This window comes from Prinia subflava, chromosome 5 (assembly GCF_021018805.1).
Source record: "Prinia subflava isolate CZ2003 ecotype Zambia chromosome 5, Cam_Psub_1.2, whole genome shotgun sequence".
Classification (NCBI taxonomy): Eukaryota; Metazoa; Chordata; class Aves; order Passeriformes; family Cisticolidae; genus Prinia; species Prinia subflava.
The window spans coordinates 5,934,612-5,956,128 of record NC_086251.1 but is presented as its reverse complement, the minus strand read 5'-3'; the positions used below and the strand labels follow the sequence as shown (position 1 = coordinate 5,956,128).

Genomic DNA, 21,517 nt, shown 5'->3' with positions numbered 1-21,517 from the left:
GGGGCAGATTGCCATGGGGTTGACAAAAAAAAAGGGACAGGAGGAATCCCTGTTTTCTCGAGGGATTCTTTAACTTTCATGCAAGGACATTCTCTTCCTTCCCAGTGTCTGTGTCAGGGGAACGTGGTTCTCCACAGTGAGGGGTTTATTAGCACTCTCAGGAACTCTTGGAGACACTTTTGTTTTCTAGGAACATACCAGAGTCCAGGACTTGAAATGCAGAAGGAAGCACCAGGCACTCGGAGCCCTCGCTCTGGTGGGAACCAGTTCAGCAAACAGGATTTTCCAGCTGAACGCTGTGGGCTCTTTGAACCCCTGTGATTTTTTTGCTGTCTCCCGAGGGAGGATGAGGAGCACCTCATTCTGGGGAAGTGTTACATGTTGTTCTCCTGTCCTAAAACGGTGGGTAGAGATCAGCCAAACCCTGCTCTCTAGAGCAAGCACACCCCAGCCCTCTTTCTCAATCCAACCACAGATCCTGGCCTGGGACACATCCCGCTGCAGCCAAGGCAAGGGAACACTGTGCCAGGATCAGTCCACGTCCAAGAGCCTGGACACCGGGGCGGCTGGGACACTAGGGAAGGGAACAGAGTGGCGACCGTGACAAAACCCCTTCTGGGTGACACCTTCAGCATCTGAGGGGGCAAAGTTTGGGGGTTTTGTGTGGGTTTAATGTGTTAGTGCAGTTGCTGTGCGAGAATCAGGCACTGCTGGGGTTGTTTTGGGAAAGGACTCGGGCCTTGAAGACTACGGGGGCGGGTCCTCCCGCACAGCCGCTCCTGTGGTTCCTGCGGGGGAACACAGCCGGGAACGGGGAACCGGCACGGCCTCAGCTCCGGTGGAACTACAACTCCCGGCAGGCACCGCGCATGCGCGCCCGCGGGACGGAAGCGGGCGGGGCTAGGGCCGTGTGCCCCGCCCCCCTTGCGCCGGCCACCATTTTGTCACCGACTTTCACCCGCCGCCCGACGGGGCGTTTTTTTTTTTCTTAAAGGAGAAGCGGTAGCCAAAAGCAGCCCGACCGCCAGGCCTTGCTGGTACCACGGGCGGCGCCGCGGCTCCGCGTCACGGAGCGGCTGCGTGGGGCGGGCCGGCGAACGGCTTCCCCTGCCAGGCCTCGCCCGAGGGGCAAAGGGGCCCGGGGGCAGGCGGAGGGGCGCAGGCAGCGGCGGCGGTAGGGAGCCTGGCGGCGCCGGCGGCCGGGCGGCGGCCGTGCGGCGGAAGGGCGGTCCGGGCGGCGGGGCCTGCGGGGCGGCGGCCGTGGGGGCTGCGCTCGAGTGGGCGCCGAGCGGGGCCGGCCGGGGGGGGGGAGCGGGAGCGCGAGCGCAGCGGCCACGGCAGCGCCTGCGCGAGAGGCGGCGCGAGTCCGGGCGCGCGCGGAAGCAGCGCGCTGATTGGTCGCTCGGCGGTGGGGGGGCGGGCCCCGCTCCGGCCGGGCCGCCCATTGGTTGGGCGGTGCGCGAGCGGCGGGGAAAGGCGTGAGCGCGGCGGGCGGGGGGACTCGGGCCTGTGGGGCAGGGCCGCCAGCCGAGTCCCGCCGCGGATTGGTGGTCGCGGACGGGGGGCGGGGCGGAGGGGCCGCTCGTGAAGGCGGGCGGCGGGCTCTGATTGGCCGCGGGCGGCGGGGGCGGGCGTGTCCGGCCGAGGGTGGAGCGCGGCCGTCCCGGCCCCGCCGCCGCCGCCGCCCCGATGCCGGCGGGCACCGAGCAGCCGGGGGCCGCCGCCGCCGAGCCGCCGCCCGCCCCGGGACCGCCGTCCGCCGCAGACAGGCCGCCGGCTTCGAGCCGCCGCCGGCCGCCGCCGGCCGCAGCCGATCAGGGGGAGGAGTCCGGCGGCAGCCGGGTGCTGAGAGGCGGCCGGGAGCGCGGCCGCGCCGCTTCGGCCGCGGGGGGAGCCGCCGCCGCCGCGTCCCGCCGCCGTAAGGCCGAGTATCCCCGACGCCGAAGGAGCAGCCCCGGGGCGCGGCCCGCCGCCGAGCAGCCCGCCGCCGAGACGTCGCCCGCGGCCAGGAAGGCCCCCCGGGCCGGGTGAGTCCCTGCAGCGCCGGGCTCCTCCCGCGCCTGCCCGGGGAGCCGCGGGCGGGCTCTGCCCGACCGGCGCCAGCGGGCCCAGGCCCCGGGGCCGCCTCCGGCTGCGAGGTGCCCCGCGCCGCCGCCCCTTTGTTCCGGCCGGGCTGGGCCGGCCCCTCCGGTCCCTTCCCAGGAAGGGCAGTGTCCCGGGAATCGCCGGCCGCGCAGCGCCCTCGGGCAGCGGCCGCCCTCCCGGTGCCCCGCGGCGCCAGCGCGGTCCGGCCCCGTCTGCAAAGCTCTGGATGAGGGAGGCGGTGGGGTCTGCATTCCCCGGAGGAGATGCTGCATTCGTTGCACCTTCGATCCTGAACAGGGCACCGGAGCCTTTGAAAGTGCCGCTGCTGTGCCCTGTTCTAAGCACGAAATCCCCCTGGATCGGTCATAACTGTCCTGCGCACGGCTGGGCCTTTGCTGCTGGATATTCCTGTAGTTCCCCTCAGCTTCCTGTGGCTGAAACAGTCCACCTTGGCATGAGGGGTTGAAAACAATGGTCCGATAGAGAGGCACCGGGACTTTGAGGAACTGAGGCTCATCTCCACGTCATTCAGTTCCTTGTTGCTGCCCCCATCCCATAGAGTCTGGCTCTTACACTTGCTTTTGTGGTTTTTTTTCAGGTGCGCAGATAAAGTCGCTGGTAAAGGTAAGAACTGAATTACTCCCGGTATTGTGTTCCGTCTAGGAAGTCTGGGCTGTCCCACGGGTTAGCCCAATCCTCCCTTTGGATCTTCCTTTTAGAGAATGTTTTAGTGCTGGGTGATGTGCAGTTTCTTTCTGAATCTCTCTCAAGTCTGTGGAACTGTGATAAGCTGCTGCTGTTGGCACATGCCCAAGCTGCAAAATCTTACTGTCGCAAAAAGCACTCGGGCTTTCCGTGGCTGTTGGAGCGTGAGGCTGGGCTGCTCCAAGGTTTGACGGCTCTTGTTGCACAGCAGTCCCAAGTAGTTGGCAAATCCTGGGTTCAGTTCTGTTCTGTGCTCAGAAATATAGGAGTAGATCCTTGAGAGACCTGGAGAAGTTGTGTGGAAATCAGAGTATGCAGATATTCACACTTGGTCTTTTCTGGCTTTAGTAGATCATGGATTTTTTAGGCTGATGTATTCAGGGATGAAAGCGAAAATTGTTCAGAACTGGGGGTGTGAGTAGGGTCTCAACACAAAAGCCCCAGCTGTGGGGATCTGCAGCCTGGAGCAGAACTTTTATTTTCCAGTGCACACTGAACTTCGTGCACCCATTTAACAATTTTTTGTTAAAAAACCAAAAACAACCCCAAAAAGAAAGAAAGAAAGAAAGAAAAAAAAGAAAAAGAAAAAAAAAAAAGAAAAAAGTTAGAGGGCTTTGCTCCTCACCCAGTGATGACTTCTGAAACAGGTCCAAGTGAAGGGCTTTGTGTAGTGTTGTTTTTGATCTGGCACCAGAGAATTGTGGCAGAGTGAAGCACTGAGGAAAGGAGGTCACACACCTGTGCAGATGAATTCCCCTTTCTGCTGGAGCTGTCTGGGTTTGTTTGCCAGCAGTTGTGTCTCCGAGGCTGCTGTTACTCTCGTGTTTTGGTAACTCTTTAGCTTTCCTCCTACCAGTCTTTATTCCATTTGGGTGTGGAAATCCGTCACAGTTCCAGCTGGCAAGGTGTGTTTTTACAGACAGGAGCAGAATTAACTGCTGTGTGTTGAGCCCAGATCTTGCTTGTGTGTATTTACCCCTCGCTGTGTAAAGGGTGGGCAGCATTATGTCAGAGCTTCGGCCTTTTATGTCAAAGCACAATTGCTGAAATGTTTAAAAAGGTTTAGCTTCATGTTTGTATAGAGTTAAGACTTTAATGGTCATGCTTGGTTTTTTGGTTTAAGAAATATTTATTGGTAGTGGTAGAAAACAGGCAGAATATTCCCATTTTTACCCCAGGAAGTGAAAGTTGTCAGACTGAAATTTACAGGTTTGGGGACTCTCTGCACTCAAACCATTTTAGCCTTTAACTTGGGCTCCGACGGTTTCAGCTGTGCTTGAAGGTGAGAGTGGAAAAAGTATTTGTTAAACTTCTGGGGCTCTTATTTTTTTCTATTAGATTTGCAGCCAAAACGATGGTAGGAATAATTGCGTAGAAATTGGCACTGGGAAGTGCTGGCTTCTTCTGGGCCAGAGGAAATCTGTGCCGCGGGGGGTGGGGGCTGTTTGTTTCTGGTTTGTTTTTTAGAAGCACAGAAGTGAGGAAGCTGCACTCCTGTGTCTTGGCTGCACGCTGGATGGAGCCCTCGTGCACCTTGTGCTGCTTGGAGAGGACCTGGAAGCAGGCCCAGGAGTGTCTTCCTTGGCCAGGTTCTGCAGGAGCAGGAGAGGGGCTTCTCCCCCCTCCGCCTGCTGGGCTTTAGCAGAAGTTTTTGAAGGAGCCACACCGGTGTAAGCAAGCAGCAGCTTTCCTTGCACAAAAGGGTTTTTGGTAGCCAGGAGTCCCCTGTGAGCCTGGAAGGCACAATCCCATTTGTCCGTCCACCGTGGATGGAGCTGGGATAAGGTGCTGGGTGGTTCTGGTGAAGGCTTGCAATTCAGTGCTAGTGTTCCCTGATATGGAATTGATTTTTTATTTTTGCACTGCAGTATTAGCCTTTACTGTCAACTGCTAAATCCAGTTTGGAATATTCCCTGGGACAGCCATGGTGCAGAGCCATTGGATCAGGCTTCTCCAGCATGGGAGTTGTGGCTGTGCAGGTCTGACAGGGAGTTTAGAGGGGGATGGGATCCAAAGGTGTGGCTGTTGTGTCACAGCCCGAGTGTGACTGTCACCACAGCAGCATGCATGGGGACAGCTGCAGTGTCAGCCTGTGCTCCCTGGCTATTCCCTGTCGCCTGCTTAGTCATGCAGTCGCAGGATTTCCCAATGTGTGCCTGCAGGAATACTGGATGCATAAGTAGAACATTTAATCTCAGCTTACAAATGAATTCGTGTAGCTGCAGTCGCTGTGTGGTAGAATTCACGTCTGGCTTCCTACAGCACTCTGTATCCTTGTGGGAATAATTTTCATTTTAGTCAGGAGAGTCATCTCCCTGGAAGCCTATTCTCAAATCCAGGGGTTTTGCTAAGAAAACAGTCAGGTTTGGCAGATTTAAAAAGAGATGGAAAACTTTGAGACTCAGGTAGTACCAAATGGGTTTGTACAGAGAGGACTCATAATACCTGAGAGTTCTATTCTTAGTGCCTCATGCTCCTTTCGGGAGTGACTGCTTTCCCTTAAGGCTTTGTCAGTGTTTGGAGAGAGAAATGTCATTACTTAAAACCAAACCTTATAAAAATGTACTGAATTTAAATAGCTTAGACTGCCCAAACCCTCCAAGGATTTTCCTGTGTCCCATCTGTAGGTTCCACAGTGCTCTGGTGGGTAAAAACCCTTTGGCAGGAGCTTTGCACGTGGATATTTTTCCTGAGTTTCATTTTTGTCCATGCCATTATAAAACTAGGTGTTTGGTGCCTTATCTGTTGTGTGGTTACTGCCTTAAATTTCAGAGATGTGCATATGGTGTGATGCATTTATTTTTATAACAGCTTTTTAACCTGGCAAATCATAGTTTATTTTCCTTTCACTTAATTGCACGCGTGTATTTTCTGAAATTGTCTGCAGGGTCAGTAGAAGCTTCCAAATGCCTTATAAATCAAAGTTCAACTCTGTTGAAAAGCAGAGCAGTGCCCAGAGTCTCGTCTTTTTGCTTGTCCAAACAAAGCCACAACTTCACTGTGAATGTCCTTCCAGGTTTCCTTTTCTTGTCCCTTCTCCCAGGGACTGGCGTGAAGTCAAAAATTTTAAGCTATTTTTTGTGAAGGAAAAAGAGACAAAAATTTATTCCAGATCTAGGACTTCCCGTATTTTGGGCAAGGCCTTGGTGATTGCTGATTCCAGCTGTTCCTGCAGCTGAACACTTGACAGACAGGAGTGTCCTGGTGCAGCCCTGGCCCTTGGATAGGGACCAGGGACCATGTTGGGAAGGTTTAGAATTAGAAGGTTTTTCAGCTCAGTCTGTATCACTGTGAGTTCTGTGGCAAAGTAAATACTTGATACAGCTCCTAAGGACAGGGTTTGGCAGATACCTGGGTATTCTCAGCATGTAAAAATACCCTGAATGTGATAGACAGCCATGCTGAAGCAGAGGAAGTAGGAAGCAGAAATCCTGGGAAAAGGCTCATCAAACACGTTCCCTTTAGAGGAGGGAAGCAGAGCTGCTGGGTGAGGAGTGTGCTCTGAGGCAGGTCTGCTTCTGCTCTGTGAGGCTGATTTTTAAAATGATGAGTAATCAGCTGAATGCCCAGTCTTCCAAGGGAATACAGCTCTTCCAGAGCAGCAGTGTGTGCCATCCCTGGCGACACAGTAGTGGTTGAGGGGGGAATTTCTTCAGGATGGTTTCAAGTCTTTGGGTTTTGTTTAGCGTTCAAAAACCTGAGATGTTCACCATGAGGAATGAGAACATGCAGCAGTCACCTTGAGATCTGCTAAAGAAAGCCGAGGAGGTGCAGTTCATGCTCTGATGGTGAAGTTTATACATGCAAGACAGCAGCTTGATGGTTTACAACACAGTGTGATGTCTCACATCCGGGATTCCAGTCAGGCTTTTCCAGCCAAATGTTGCTTATTCCCACCCTGTTAATCAAGGATCAGACAGTGATTAATGCAAAGCAAACTACATGCTAGGAAAAAAGGGATCATTCAGTTCAGACGGCTTGATGCAAAACTGGAGATTGTAGGCTGGGAGGAGTCAGAGAGGTTGTGGATTCCTAATCCCTGGAAGTATCCAAGGCCAGGTTGGACAGGGCTTGGAGCAACCTGAACCAGTGGAAGCTGTTGTTGACCATAGCAGGGGTTGGAATGAGATGGGGTTTAAGGTCCCTTCCAACCCACACCATTCTGTGATCATCTGTGACATTTCAAAAGACATTGGGTTCCTGAAGGCCCAGTGTCACAAGCAAGCACCAAAAAGTGCGATCTAATGAACTGTACTTGGGAATTTTAGTTTTTAAGAGATTAACTTGCTCATAAGACATTTCAGCTGGGTCTGTTATCTTGCCAAAGCATGTTTAGAGATCAGCCATGAGTCGAAAGGAAACCACCTGTACAAGCTGTAAATAAGTGTGGAGACCTCAGGCTGACAGTGCTTGTGATGCTTTTTGCTCTAGCACAGCACCAGAAACATCCGGCTCAGATCCCTCAGGGATATTGCCAGGTGTACAGTTCCAATGAAGTACACGTTTGGGGGATTCTCTAAACATGACTTTTCACATGGCCTGACTTTAAAGCTGGCCTTTCACGAAGCACTTGCTGGGCTTTATGAGTGTCTCTTTCCTTGTGCTTAGAGCCAGCAAATCATTGTCTTGGAACCCTTTATCCAAGGGAAATACAAGCTCTTTTTGAATATTAGTGTCTTTCCTTAGAGGAAATGTGAGGAGAGTTTTAAGGGAAGGTTTGCTGAGGTGAGGGCCTAGGGAGAGGTCTCAGCAGAGAGTGCTGAGCAGGTTCCCACAGCAGGCAGGGGCTCCTGTGATTTAATGACGGGATTTTGGCATTTTGTACTATGATGAAAGAGACTGCAACGGCTGTTTCAGCTCCCAAGGAAGAGAAGGAAGAGGAGGAGGTGTCCAGCGTGCTCAGCCATGGCTCCCCCGTGGGCACAGGCCGGCCCGGCCGGAGCTGGCGCAGCAGCCGGACGGCGGCCGCTGCTCGCCAGCGCGACTCGGAGAATTCCCGCACCTCCAGGTCGAAGGCGAACTCCCTGCAGCTCATCTGCAAGTCAGAGCCCAATGCCGACCAGCTGGAGTACGGTACGTGGCACGGACGGCCTGGGGACAGTCAGGGAGCCGTGTGGCAGGTGTCACTCTGGGCGTGTGGCTGGTGCTGGCGTGGTGCTGCTTGTCACGGGTGCCTTCTGCCACCAGCACGCCCGGCTCTGAATGTCGACGGAGGTACCGTGAGACAGATGAGCTCACTGCAGCGAACACACTTTGAAACCTAATGGTGACTTTTCCTTTCAGTGGTCACAGAAGAGCATCAGTCTCCAGATGGAGTCAGGTAGGACATGTTATTTTGTGGTGTTTCTTCCTGTTCAGTGTCTCAAGGTGGGCTGGAGTTGCTGGAAAATAAATGCTTGTGTGAAATGTTCTGTGGGAGCGAAGGTAGCTCTGTCTCCTTTGGCCCCTCGCCTTTGCAGTTCCAGTGAGCACAGATGCCAGGAGATATTGTGGAGAAATGGATAGTAAGATTTAATCTGGGCATTCCACCTGGTAGCTTTGGTGGGTGGGTGGGTTCAGGAGAGGACACAGCTCTGCCTGGCCGGTTTTGGGTGTCACTGTGCTCCTTGGTCAGTGCAAGCTGTTACCTTTTCCCAGTCATGCTGGATGAGGAAGTGCTGTGTAATAGTGTCCTTGCCATGCAGGGGGATGGTGCACAGATATTCTTGCACTAGTGGCCAAGGTGTTGCTGCCAAAGTCCTCTCTTCTCCTTTTCTCCAAGCAGTGATGATGATGAGGAGATGCTCATCAGTGAGGAAGAAGTTCCCTTCAAAGATGATCCCAGAGATGAGACCTACAAGCCCCACCTAGAGAAGTATATTGGATTATGTACTTACTGGGGGTTTAGACCAAAAAATGTGGGCATGTAACCTGAATTAGCTTAATGTGCCCCAAAGCACCTTTGCTAGTTGATCTGATGGAATGGTTGCCTGCACTGGCCAGAACTGTTCTTCCCTCAGAGACTGAAGCCTTTAGAGCCTTGCTGGCTGCTGGGTGCTTCCTAAGCCTGGTTCTCACTTCTGCTTGAAAGTGGGACTTGGAGGATAGACCTGAACTTGGGTCTAGTTTTTGTTTAAATCTTTGTAAAAAGCAGGCAGTGGGAAGAGTATTGGAGTAATGTGTTGTATTTGTGTCTTTGTAGGGAAGCACCAAAGCAAAGGAGAAAAGCTAGCAAGGGGAAGGAGGAAAAAGAAAGGCAGAAAGATATTAAAGTGGAAGTGAAAGAAGAGAATGAGTTTCAGGAGGATGAAGAACCACCAAGGAAGTGAGTAAACTCTGTAGTTACACATGCCAGTGTGTGCTGTGTTTTGCATTCTTGCTGGTGTACAACAGTGTTTGATTGTTGTTGGTTCTCCGCATCCCCCCCTCCTCCTCCTCTGGGCCAGAGAGCTGATGAGGCAGCACTGTTTATCTTGTGCCCTCACATCTTGCCTGTGTTCAGCCACAAAAAAATCAGAGTTTAGCTTAAGTGGAAGGGTTTTTCATTATCCTGTGGTTAGTCAGCCTCCCTGGGTGTGACCACACAGTGGGAAATACTTCAGGTGTCCTGACAATGGGTTCCTTGTGATGCCTCAAGTGGATTCTGAAAACAGTGGGAGAGGGCAGCATTCCTGCTGTGTGCTGGGGGCAGACACTGGGATTTCTTGTCACTGGAATACCTTGTGTGTGTGGTAGGTGTCGTTTTTGTACAGTTGTGACCTTACAAGAGCTCGGGAAAATCAGCTGTTTTCCCCTTGTTTTTTGAGAAGTAAGACAAACTTTTGCCACCCAGTCAGTCGCCAGTTACCCGACACCTTCGAGTGTGCTGCCACTGGAACTTATGGCTGAGGCATTCCTCCTGGCAACAGAGGGAGATTGGTTTATGTGACTGTGTCAAAGCCATTCTTTGGGATAATGTGAGAGGAAAAAAAGAAAAAGGAGCTGGTTTTGTACCTCAGCTCTTCTCTGAGTGGTTGGAACAGCCCGGGCTCCCTCTGCTGACCTGCTGCACACTGGTAGTGTAATTTCGCTTGTTGTTCCTGAGCTGCTGCTGATTCACAGTGGAGAGGAGTGAGGAGGCTGATGTTTTGAGAACATTTTTGTCTGTTGGAGACTGCTTTCTGAGGCTTGAGGTTTTGTTGTTTGAATCAGAACACGCTTTTGGTGCGTAATAAAACCCATGGCTCTTCTGAGGGCTTGGCTTGAATGCTGAGTGTGTGTTCAGTGTGTTCCTGGCTTGCCATCAATACAGATGTCTCAGCATAGTCTAGAAAATACTTCCATCAATCTGCTCCAAGTGTCTCTGCAGCAATGGGATTAGGCAGGCAGAGCTGTGGCTTGGGAGGCTGCAGTTTACATGTGAGCACAGGTCTGCTCAGACAGAGCCTAGATTTTTGTCTTGACAGGTACAGAAGCTGCTGTGGCTAATTCAGAGGCCTGTAAAATAGGTGCTGGATCATTAATCCCATTCTTCCTGAGCAGGCAGATGGATATGTTCCCATGGCGTGGAATGTTCCCCAGCAGAGCAGAGGAAATAGGGTGCACTGTGGGTTCTAGACAGTGTTGGCAAAAATGACACGTTTATGAAAAATGCATTAGGAAATGGGAAGCACTGAGAGAGCAAACCATGTGAAGCATTTTATTCTCTGGAATTCTCCATCCTCTGAATCTGTCTCCAGCTCGCACTCAGTTTTGTTTCTAGACCATGCTGTTAATGAGGCAATACAGCATACACTTCAAAGTCTCTGCCCACTGCTAGTGTAAAGAAGCCTCTCTCAGTTCTGTTTTTGTATCTCTGTTACAGGAGGGGAAGGAGGAGAAAGGATGACAAGAGCCCGAGGCTGCCCAAGAGAAGGTAAGTGATCCTCTCAACGCGGTTCTGTTGTGCAGACTTGCTTCCCTTGTGTCCTACATGTAGACAAGGATTGTCCCAAAGCCATCTCTTTGCCTTAAAGGGAATAAAAACCAAAAATAGCAGCATGCCTTGTCTTCCCTCTTTTCCCTCCCTGAAAGGTGTGGCTTTGATTTCTTCCAGGTGAATCAGCCCCTTCCCCACTTCTCAGTTGATCTCTCCTGTGGCATTGCCCAGGAATAAGGTTCTGGAAGTTCTGGGAATATCTCCGAGCTCTAGGGAGAGCCCTCAAGTAGTGGCAGAAGAGGTGGCTCTTGGACAGCAACTCTGTCACAGCCCAGGCAGGGGTTTTGGAGCAATAGTGCTTTGCTGCACTTGCACTTGTTATTTGTGTCATGAGACACATCAGCCCCTCACAGACACAGAGAATTGTGATTCTAAATAGAATATATATAGAATCTTTATCTATAGAATCACCTGATCATAGAAGCAGCCAAGCACTGTGCCCCTCTCCTTGCTGATTTCCCAGGAAGAAGCCTCCAATCCAGTATGTCCGCTGTGAGATGGAAGGCTGTGGCACGGTCCTGGCTCACCCGCGGTACCTGCAGGTTGGTGGAGGGGTTCACTTCCTCTGTGGCACGTGGGAGGGCAGGGAAGGGGTGCTTGGAACAGGCAGCTAAGCCTCCACTGGCACTCACAGCCCTGCCTGACACTGTCATTTTGGAAGACTTCGTTGTGGCTAGTTGTAGCCGTGTGTGAGTGTCTGTCAGGTTGCTGGATGTCCATTTGTGTTTTATTTTCCAGTGGAGATTTAAACCTGAGTGAACCTCAGCTGTTCACTCAGCCATGAACAGTCTGCAAACCTCCACTCTTTTTTTCCAGCATCACATAAAATATCAGCACTTACTGAAGAAAAAATATGTGTGTCCTCATCCCTCCTGCGGTCGGCTCTTCCGGCTCCAGAAGCAGCTCCTGCGCCATGCCAAACATCACACAGGTACAGGGGGGTGGGAAATAGATACAAACTCCACTTTGGGTCAGTGAACAGATGGGAGGGAAATGAAAAAGCCTCTGGGACTTCTGGGGAGAGTGAAGCCAAGTCAGGTGGCATAGATTTGCAGCAGCAGCGGGGTATTACTGTCTTCTGGATTACCATCTTTTAAATAAATGGAAGAAATAGACTATAGAGGTTTTAATTCTCCTTCTGGCAGGCATCACTCAGGGGCTCTGTAGAGGAATAAACCTCTACAGGTAAAGTCTGATTTATCCCAATTTGCCAGTCTTTCAGTGTTGGTCGCAGTGGATAATTAGCTCTTAGGAGAGTGTTAATCATGCCTCGTGTCTCCAGATCAGCGGCTGTGGTGTGTTGTGGGACACCTCCTCCTCCTCCCAGAACTTGTAGTTCTGCTCCTTCTTGGGTAGCTTTACCTGCAGCGCCTGAGAGTTGGGAAAGGGAGCGGGTCTGTGGGAGAGCAATGCTGCAACTGCTGGCTGTTGCCTTTCAGATCAAAGGGATTACATCTGCGAGTACTGCGCCCGGGCCTTCAAGAGCTCCCACAACTTGGCAGTGCACCGGATGATCCACACGGGCGAGAAGCCCTTGCAGTGAGTACCTCTGCCTGTGCCTCGCCCTCCTGCTCTGAGCACCCCCAAAACCCCCATTTCAGAGCAGCTCTGAAGTCGGGGCTGGAGCCTGTTCCTGGTGTCCCGCCTCTCTCTGAACACGCACTTTTGTCACCTACTCCTTGGGGCAGTGTCTTGGTGCGGATCCGGAGCATGTCAGCCCTCAGTAAATAAAATCAGAGCTGGAGCTGCAGTGACATTAGCGAGCCCCTGCTGTTTTCCTGGGCTGCCACCTTGCTACTGCTGTCTCCATGAGCTTGTGGATGTCCCTTTGTTGTGACCTCCTCGTTGTCTCCTCCTAGATGTGAGATCTGTGGATTCACCTGTCGGCAGAAGGCTTCCCTTAACTGGCACATGAAGAAGCACGATGCAGACTCCTTCTACCAGTTCTCCTGCAATATTTGTGGCAAGAAATTCGAGAAGAAGGACAGCGTGGTTGCCCACAAAGCCAAGAGTCACCCCGAAGTGCTCATTGCTGAAGCATTGGCTGCCAACGCGGGTGCCCTGATCACCAGCACCGATATCCTGGGCACTAATCCCGAGGCCATTGTGCCGCCCACAGATGGCCAGGGCCTCCCGCTGCTCCCTGACCCCCTGGGCAGTGCTCCCCCAGCAGATTGCCTGCTGCTGAGCCCGGAGGGGATGCCAAAGCCCTACTGTGGCGGGGCAGAGCGCGTGAGCCTGGTGGCTGACGGCAAGCTCTTCGTGGGCAGCGGCAGCAGCGCGAACCCAGAGGGGCTGGTCATGAACACAGAGATGCTGGGAGCCAGCACGGAGGTGCTCATTGAAGATTCAGACTCCACTGGACCCTAGTGGCAGGGGAGCACCTGGGTGCTGGGACAGTTGAGACTCTGTATTTAAAAGGAAAAGGAAAAAAAAAAAAAAAAGGAGGAGGCACTTACTGAAAGAGAGGAAAGTTAAACAAAACTTACAATACTAGTAAATAACTGAAGGGTCTGCTCCCCTCCAGCGCGGATCACAGCACATCCTCTTTCTCCCAACCACTTCTCTCTCTCCCACGGCCCCTTTATGGAAAGGGGCTCGTGCTGCCATTGCCAGAGCAAGCTGGATTGAGTGGTGGATTTCTCCAAGGGAGGGGGCACTGCTGAAACCCTTCGCTCTGCCCCAAAGCAATTGCCTTTCCAGCTCCTTGGCGTGGCCCCACTGGCAAACTCAAAAGCATTGGACATGCTCTGGAGAAGTTCCTTAGGACTCCCTCTGCCCCTGGTCCCGACTTCTATGCACCACTGCACTCTGGTCCTTGCAGTCTCCTCCTTCCTTGCCGGGGCTGGGAGTTGGCACCCTTAGCCCCTCGGCAGGGTGAGCTGTGAAGCGGCAGCGCGTGTCCCGCTCCCACCGCGCTCCCCTGCTCCAGCCCTGGCAGGAAGTAGAGGGAGGGAACGCCCTGGCTCATAGATCATGTTTGCTTGGAGAGGCCCGGGGGCTACAGGAGCCCTGCGTGGGAGAGGCAAGGAGGAGCATCCCAGTTTGACGACAGTAATTTGCACTTTGAACATGCTTCGTTTTTGTGTTGTGGTAACAAGATTCCTTATTTATTGTTTAAAAAAGGGTCGGTATTTTTTAGTTCTGTTCTTAGGGGGCGGGGGTGGAAGGGGTTCAGGCTGTTTCCCAGTAGGCTCCAGTACAGGGAGCTCCAGTGCCATTGTGCCAGCAGCTGGGAGAGCCGAGGTGAAGGCAGCGCTCTGGAGTCAGATGTGTCTCGCAGCTTTTCCAGAGTAGAGGGAGAGCCCCTGGAGAAGAGCCTGTGTGCAGTAGGAGTCTCTGCAGCAGCGTGTTAGCAGGAGGATGAGGTGAGTGATGGGCTGTCTCTCCCTCCCTCCCAGCTCCGGGTGAGCTCCTTGCATTAGATGCCTTTTTCGCCTCCAGCCTTTCGGGGAAGGTCGTTGTTAGCCAGGAACTTGTTCTTGTGACTCGGGACAGCTGTGAGCTACTTGCTGCTGGGGGATGTGGTGCTCCTCATCCAACTCTGCCTCTCCTTTCCAGGTCTAGACAAAGACACAGTTAGCAGGGACTGGATATGGTTTTCTCAGGCTTGTTTATCCAAGGCAATAGATTGATGTCGGACTAAGGGGCTGTCAGCTTTTCTCCCTGCCCTCGTTTTGGAGAGGGATTGTGTAGCTGTGTTCTGAAAGCTTCTTTTCTGCACAGACACCCCAGCTTTCCCTGAAATGTGGCAGGTCAGGTGTTGCCTGCTGGTGTAGTTAGGGCAGCTTTGAGCCCTTGGAAAAGTTTACATAGGATAAGAAGTGTCTGCTATGGAGACTTGGAATCTTTTTTTGCTCTTCTCTAAAACTTTGTGTGGAGATTCAGTGGCCTTGAATTCGTAGCAGTTTTGGAAGAGGTGAAGAATAACCTGATTTTTTGTTTGTTTGCTTATTTTTGGTTGGGTTTCTGGGGTTGGGAGCAGAGCTGAAGTATCTTGTCTGAGCACAAGATCAGCTGAGTTGGTCTGTAGCACACAGCAGCTTATTGAAATCGGGTACCTGGGGTCTGGAAAACCACAATAAAATGTGGAATTTAATTGGATTAACAGGGAACTGAACACCCACTCTGTCCCCTGTGACGCCTGCAAATCCAGCTGTGGCCCAAACACGCTGGCTTTTCTCAGGCTGTTTGTCCTGGTTTGCCCCCTCCCTCATTCCTCCCTACCCCTACACTGATACCTTTGTCAGAGCAAGTCGAAGCACTTCCTGGTGTTGGGGCGGATCGAGCCTGAGCAGTTGGGTGTCCCGTGCCCTGGGTGTGGCAGCAGCCTGGCTCACGGGAGGGCCCAGCACACCTGGTGGCAGGACCATGGTGGACTGGTGTTGAACTGAACCAGTTCCTTCAGTTGAGATGATCCAGTGTCTTGCTTGGATTGCTTTACTGTGGTTTCCAGCAGGAAATTTTCTGGGTGGCAGCTGGTCCCCTCCCCTTGCCAGGCTAGAGAGGGACAGCGCACTGAGGCCAGCAGTGCAGCCCAGCTCTGGTGGTTTCACCCCTGGCAGTGTGGGGCTTCTCTCTGGGGACACTTGGTGGCCCTCAGGGCAGGCTGGCTGTGTCCTTCTGACATGGTGCTACTGGAACTGCGTCTCTGCCGGCCCCTGTGCCTGTGGGAGGTGCGGGGTGGGCAGAGCCTTGCATAGAACACTAAAGGAGAGCTCGGGGGTTTGTTGGTCGAGGGATGGCACTAAAATGCCTTTGGGCCAAGGGCTTGCTCACCTCTGGTGACCCAGCACTTGGCACCGGGCTGGGAGAGGCTTTCTTGTCCCATGTCCGCTCCAGTGGAGCAGAGTTTGCCCCTGGCTGCACTTCTGGGATGCAAAATCAAAACATTTCCTTTGCTTCCCAGCCTGGACACCTCTGATCCCTGCCGCTCCCTGCCTTGTCCTTCCATGACACCTCTTGTAGCTCTCCCTTTTCTTTTTCTGGCCGTGGCCAGGTGCCTGTCTGTCCTCTAACCACAGCCTGCTCACCCCTGATGCAGGAGAGATGTGTAGCTCCCTTCCCACGCCCTCTGAAGTCCTAGAACTGACACAGCCCTCCTGCAGCTCCTCCTCCCGTCGATGTCTCTCCTTCACTCGCATGCAGTTTGCTTCAATAAATTATTGTAGTAGTTTGCAATAAACTTTTTTGTATTTTTTTTCCCCTGTATTTATTTTTTTTTCTCCCGGGGAGGGATCGGAGGGGGCACGAGGCTCTTTGGCACAGGCAGCACTCTGGGGGCCCTGGGCCACCGGGCTGGGGGCTGCTGTGGCCAGGGGCTCCCCAAGCTCAGCAGCTTCTGCAGTAGCCACGGGGTGACAAGGAGGCTGCTGCGCATATGGGGACCCCCTAGCCCTGGGACCCCCAGCCAGGCACACTGTGGTATTCATGGGAAGCTGCTTTTCAACTCCTGGGGTTTTTTTCACTCTTGATCTAGGTAATGCATAACCAAAATAAACATACTGAGGAAAAACCATCCCAACCCGAAGGGCTGTTTTTGTCTTGGTGTGTGCAGCTCACCTGTGGGGTGGCCGGTGTTGTCCTGGGCTGGCTGAGAGATCTTTCCCTACCTGCAGCCCCTCTTCAGGACAGGATCCCTCTGGGAAAGGGGGGCTAGAAGCATCTGGCACAGATCCTGCTGCCAGGGCTTGGGTTGCAGTTTGGCTTGGGGCTGCTGCGGGATCTCCAGCCTGGGGGCTCTCCTCAAGCACTGTTCAGCCCTGCTCAGGCTCCAGCCGACTGCCCAGGCTGAGGTGTTGAGCAATGTCCGGGCTTTGCTCACCTCTTCCCGGCAGTGGTTTCCCGCGTTCTGGAATGAGCCGAGGGATTAGCGTGCTGCTAATCTCGCTGTGTGGCTGAGAGGGAGGAGTGGGTCAGCCGGGGCTGGGAGCCTGTTGCTGCCGGGCCAGACAGTTCTGGGCAAGGCACTTGGAGTAGCGATGCGTGGGGGAATTAGGGAAATAATCTGTCGCTGTTGATCCCAGAGGCGGGAATTTGCAGCGTGGTGCCAGGCCCCAGGCACGGAAGAGGGGGAGAACCAGGCCAGCGGACGTGTGAGCGGAGCTCCCGGCTGGAATGCACCAGCTCAGCAAGGGATTGTCCTCGCCGGGCCGGGCGGGTGCTGCGCCCAGAGCCTGGTGGCCGTGACAGCTGCCTGGACCATGGCGGCCGCAGACAGCCCCTCCGCTGCCCTCCGGCGCGACCTCTGCAGCCGGGGCATCCGCCTGGCCGGCAAGATGCGTGCCGACGTCGTTGACCTGCTGGACGCCTACGTGAGTTTGCGCTGCTCCTCGTGGCTGGGGACACTGCTGGGCTCTGGGCAGCTGTGCTGGGGTGCAAGGGCTCTGGCCCGAGTCAGGGATGGGGCACGGAGCGCTGCTGGATCTGGGCCTGCCGGCACCTGGGCAAGATTCCGGCAGCTTGTTCTGCCCCAACACCTGCGGGGCGCAGGGCTGGGGATCCCCTCCCGTTGGTCCTGCCTCCGCTGATCCCGGGCGGGTCTCACCCTGCAGGTGGAGCAGCAGGGCTTGGACGCCTCGGCCAGCGTGGCGGCAGTGGAGGGGGTGCCGCTGGCGGCGGTGGAGCGCTGGGACGAGCAGACGGGCACCCAGCGGCTGCTGCAGAACCTGGCGGCCTACCGGGCCTTCCGTGCCCTGCTGGCCCAGATGCTGGAGGAGCAGCGGGAGCAGCTGGGCGAGGCCGACGCGGGCCTGGGCCGGGCGCTGGCGGCTGTCCTGCTCCAGGTCTCGGCCTTTGCCTACCACCTCGAGGAGCTGCTGCGGCTGGAGAGCCGCGGGATCCCCGGCGAGGAGGAGGAGGAGGAGGACGGGCCGCCGCCCCCACCGCGCCTCAGCCTCTTCGAGCAGAAGCTGCGTGGCCTGGGCGTGCTGCGGGAGCTGGCACAGTGGGCCGTGAGGTCCGTGCGGGACCTGCGGCAGCTCGCCAAGCCCAGCCCGGCTGCCGGCACAGCCGAGAGCCCCTGAGGGCGAGCACAGGGTGGGGGGTCTTGGGTGCCGCTGGGGCTCTGTGCCCACCCTCTCAGAGGGGACGTGGAGGGGAGGGACCGTGCCATTAATCCCCGTGCTTTTAGTGCTGCTCCCCCTGGGGAAACTGAGGCACAGGCTGCAGTCTACCCTGGAGGGAGCAGGGATCCTCAGGGATCCTTGGGCTCTTCCTGCTGAGCGGTTGAATTATCCCCCCAGGAAGAGCTGTGCTGCTCGCCCCAGGGCCTAGCGGCTGTGACCAGCAGCACTGCCCTTTCCTTTTGAATTTGGACGCTGCCTGTGGCAGGCAGGTGCTGCCTTGGGGCTCCTGTGGATGCAGGGCAGGAGCAGAGGGACAGAAAAGCATCACCTGGTGAAAGGAGTCTTGGGACCTGCCTGCCAGCTGCAAGGCACAAGGCCTGGCCTCCTGCACGTGGACTCTCCTTCTGCCCAGCTTGGCTGGCTGCTCATTGAATTTCTGCTCTAACTGCTTGGGGGCTTTTTGGGGAGGGGGGGAAGAAATCAGGAGGGGAATTCTTAACTGCTTAGACATGATAATGGAGAGGATCTTTTAACTGAAAGGGGATTTTTTAGCTGTGATTCAGAAGCCCCTCTGCAAGGAGGTTAGTGCCTGCAGGGCTTATTTTAGGACTGGGAATGGCATGGGAGAATCTAACAGCCCCAACCAGATCGTTCAGCCTGTGGAGTGCTGGGATGTTTCACAGCTTCCTGGGCCACGGTTCTGCTGCCGACTGGATGTGATGGCTGCTGGCTGCCGAGTGAATAAAAGGGCTGGGAGATCTACCAGGGTGATGTACTTCTTGGGGGAGGTGGGGCAGTCACCCCACCAGAGAGCCTGGGCTGCCCAGTTCCCACTCCAGGGAAGGGTCCATCCTGGTGGGGTGAGAGGTTTGGGGGGATGAGACCCACCTGGAGGTCATGGGGAAAACAAAGCAGCTGGAGATGAAGGAGATAACGGGAGGAAGAGGAGGAGGTGATGGGTCACTGGGGTTGTGCCCTATCCTGGTGTGGCCCTGCCTTGCTCTCTGGCCTGTGAGAGGACAGGCAGCGTGGGGGGAGGCTGGGGCCACAGAGTAGGAGGAGGGTGGGGATGTGCCCGGCCGGCTCTGCACAAAGCAGCTTTGCGGTGCCAGGTTGGGGCAGCACGGGGCACAGTGCCTGCCCCAGCACCAGCAGCGTCTGCACAGGCACAGGGGCTCTGGGGGCACAAAGAGCAGCCCAGAGATGAGCCCCCAGTGCCATCCTGCCCATTTCACCAACCCCACTGCCCACGGAACTGGGGCAAGTGTGGTTTGATGGAGTCTGGTTTTTTAATGGGTTATGCCTGAGAGGAAGAACATGCACCTTCTTCATCGCCACTTACTGCCTGCCCTCAGCTTTGCAGCTCAGACTGGATTATTTCAATCTTTATGCTTCCCTGCACTCGGGAATAACAGTTTATGGCCATTATTTTTTTTTTCAGGATTAGTCAAAGCAAGTCCCTTTTCTGACAACTCTTTTTCTTGCCTGCTGCTGTGTGCCTGAAGCCGCTTTGCTCTTCTCCCCTTGCACCCTCCAGCTCAGCAGCAGCTGGGTGCTCACATCCTCCTCACCTTCCTGGGGCTGGGCAGGGACATCTGGAGTGTGTCCTTGAACCTCCCCACCCGACCAGGTGGGAACAGAGCTCTCTTCTCCGGCAGCACAGGCCGGGTACGAGGTGACCTTCAGATCGCAGGGAGCCGGCCAGGGCTGCAACCTGATCCTCCCACATCAGCTGCTGGCAGAGAGCTGAGCTCGGTGCTGCACTTGCACCCCAGGGTGAAAGCAGTAATGGAGACCCAAGGAGGACGATGGTGTTGCCCCAGGGATTTCCCTGGGCTTTTGCAACCTTCCTTACTCCTTCCCTGTTACCTTGCCAGCTGCGTGCACCTACATTTGTGGAGCCGCCACCATGCTCGGCAATGGCCACCCTAACCAGAAACAATGGGAAAAAGCAGTCCATTCATCCAAGCCTCCACGCTTTGACTGAGAGAGAGGCTCCAGCTCCCGGCCTTTCCCTGCCAGCCAGCCCCCACCAGGCCGTGCAGAGGCAGTGACGTCTGAGCTGGCTGGGATTTAATGCTATTTTTCAGCTGCAGCCCTGAGGGAATCACCAGTGAAGCGATTTGGCGAGGATGGGGACGCCCGACAGCTGAGCTCCCGTGGTGCCAGGAGGCCCTTGGATTTGCTTTGCCACAGATTGAAGTTGATCCAGGTGGCTGAAGGCAAATGAAGCCGTTCATTTTGGAATCAGAAATCAGGAGTTTAAGGGGAGGACAGTTGTACCTGTGTGGCTAATGCTGCTGAGGACCCCTGCAATGGCCTCCTGCAAACTAAGAACCCACCAAAACCATCCAACTTGGTGCTTTGGGAAGAGAGAAGGCATTTGCAGTGCTGGTGGGAACAGGGATGTGGGGGGGAGGGAGGGTTGCACTCACAAATTGCAGCAGGGATGGAGCCACCAAAAGCAACCCATGGATGTGTTTAATTTCAAAATAATAAATGTTTTTAGGGCTTAATGTGTGGCTGGGCACACTTTGTGGGGTTGGAAAGGTTTTGAGCTGACTGAGGCTGCTCCCTGACCTCAGGCCTTGGTGCTGGGTGAGAATGGGTTTGCTCCTTGCCCACAGCGCACCCGAGGCCAGTGAATTCAGCTGTGCTGGTCCCACTGCTTCACTCACAGTCCCACGCCAGCACTGCAGTGCTGGCTTCTGACTTCTTGATCCTGAGCTGGAGCTGAGGTGGGTGGATGTTCACCAACACTTTCCTTTTTTAATAGCAGGAAAGCCTTTTCCTCCTGTCTGAGTCAGTAGAAAGGATTTCCCTGGGATTCCCCATCATAGCCTTGGCTGCACTTGTCTGCCTCAAAGGAACAGGTGAAAACCCAGAGGAGTGGCTCTCTGTGGCTGTGCTGCTTTCCTGAGAAGGGCCAGGAAACCTCCCTTCGTGCAGGAAAGTGTGCCTCAAGCGTAGCCCCGTGTCTCTCCAAGTGTGAGCTGGAGGTTCACCTCATCCTCTCTCACCACAGCGCCCGCCAGCTGGCATCACCGCAATTGGTCCCCACCTGTTCCTTCCCCCTTTTTCTTCCCTTCATTTTTTCCTCTCTTTTGGATCTTGTCTAATGGTTTCTCACCACAAGTGCCCCTGGCAGGCGCTCAGCAGGACGGGCAGTGCCTGGGAAACAGGTTTGTCAGGATGGGAGCTCCCCCACCTGCCTGAGGATGAGCAGCCTCCAAGCCGAGGTGGACCATGGACTGGGGGATTTTCTGTGCTGCCAAACCTGGGACACAGGCAATTTATACATTTCTGCCGAACCAGGAAAGTCTGGGTGTTTCATGTACGAGGAAATCAGTGATATGTGTGTCTAAGCACAGGAGCACAGAGGTGAGACCAGTCTGTCACCAAGATCATTCAGGCTGCTCTGGGAAGCTGCTCATGGCACTCCGTGGCAGAACAAGCTCAGGGATGTTTTTCTGGCCTGCAGGGAAGGGCCAGCACTGGCTGGTCCAGTTGAGGGCTGCCATAGCACAGGGGGTGCCCACGACACAGCAGGGGCAGCCAGGCAGGTATCTGGGAAAGCTGGGGTGCAGGAGCTGGGGTTACAGCCCATGTGCCCCTCAGACATGAGGCAATTTTAGGCTTTGAAACCATTTTTGCGTGTCATGGGCCACAGGCAAGGGCAGCTCAGGGGGCTGCTTCCTGAAGAACTCTTGGACCAAATTTTTTT

At 54.8% G+C, this 21,517-nt stretch overlaps 2 protein-coding genes across 3 annotated transcripts; both read left to right on the top strand.

The window, feature by feature from the left end:
- The first annotated feature begins 1,664 nt into the window (after positions 1 to 1,664).
- On the top strand, positions 1,665 to 15,926 carry ZFP91 (ZFP91 zinc finger protein, atypical E3 ubiquitin ligase). Of its 2 annotated transcripts, none has more exons than XM_063397790.1 (11): positions 1,665 to 2,027; positions 2,684 to 2,709; positions 7,648 to 7,863; positions 8,074 to 8,110; positions 8,555 to 8,644; positions 8,972 to 9,094; positions 10,613 to 10,663; positions 11,190 to 11,268; positions 11,543 to 11,657; positions 12,166 to 12,265; positions 12,586 to 15,926. In XM_063397790.1, the coding sequence occupies exons 1-11, from the start codon at positions 1,690 to 1,692 to the stop codon at positions 13,094 to 13,096; spliced, it is 1,686 nt and encodes a 561-aa protein (XP_063253860.1). In that variant the 5' UTR covers positions 1,665 to 1,689; the 3' UTR covers positions 13,097 to 15,926. The 2 variants fall into 2 exon arrangements, with proteins under 2 accessions (XP_063253860.1, XP_063253859.1); XM_063397789.1 differs by having other exon boundaries at positions 8,552 to 8,644.
- A 135-nt stretch (positions 15,927 to 16,061) lies between these two features.
- CNTF (ciliary neurotrophic factor) lies at positions 16,062 to 20,299 on the top strand. Its single transcript, XM_063397792.1, has 2 exons — positions 16,062 to 17,040; positions 17,281 to 20,299. The coding sequence occupies exons 1-2, from the start codon at positions 16,930 to 16,932 to the stop codon at positions 17,749 to 17,751; spliced, it is 582 nt and encodes a 193-aa protein (XP_063253862.1). The 5' UTR covers positions 16,062 to 16,929; the 3' UTR covers positions 17,752 to 20,299.
- Positions 20,300 to 21,517: the final 1,218 nt, after the last annotated feature.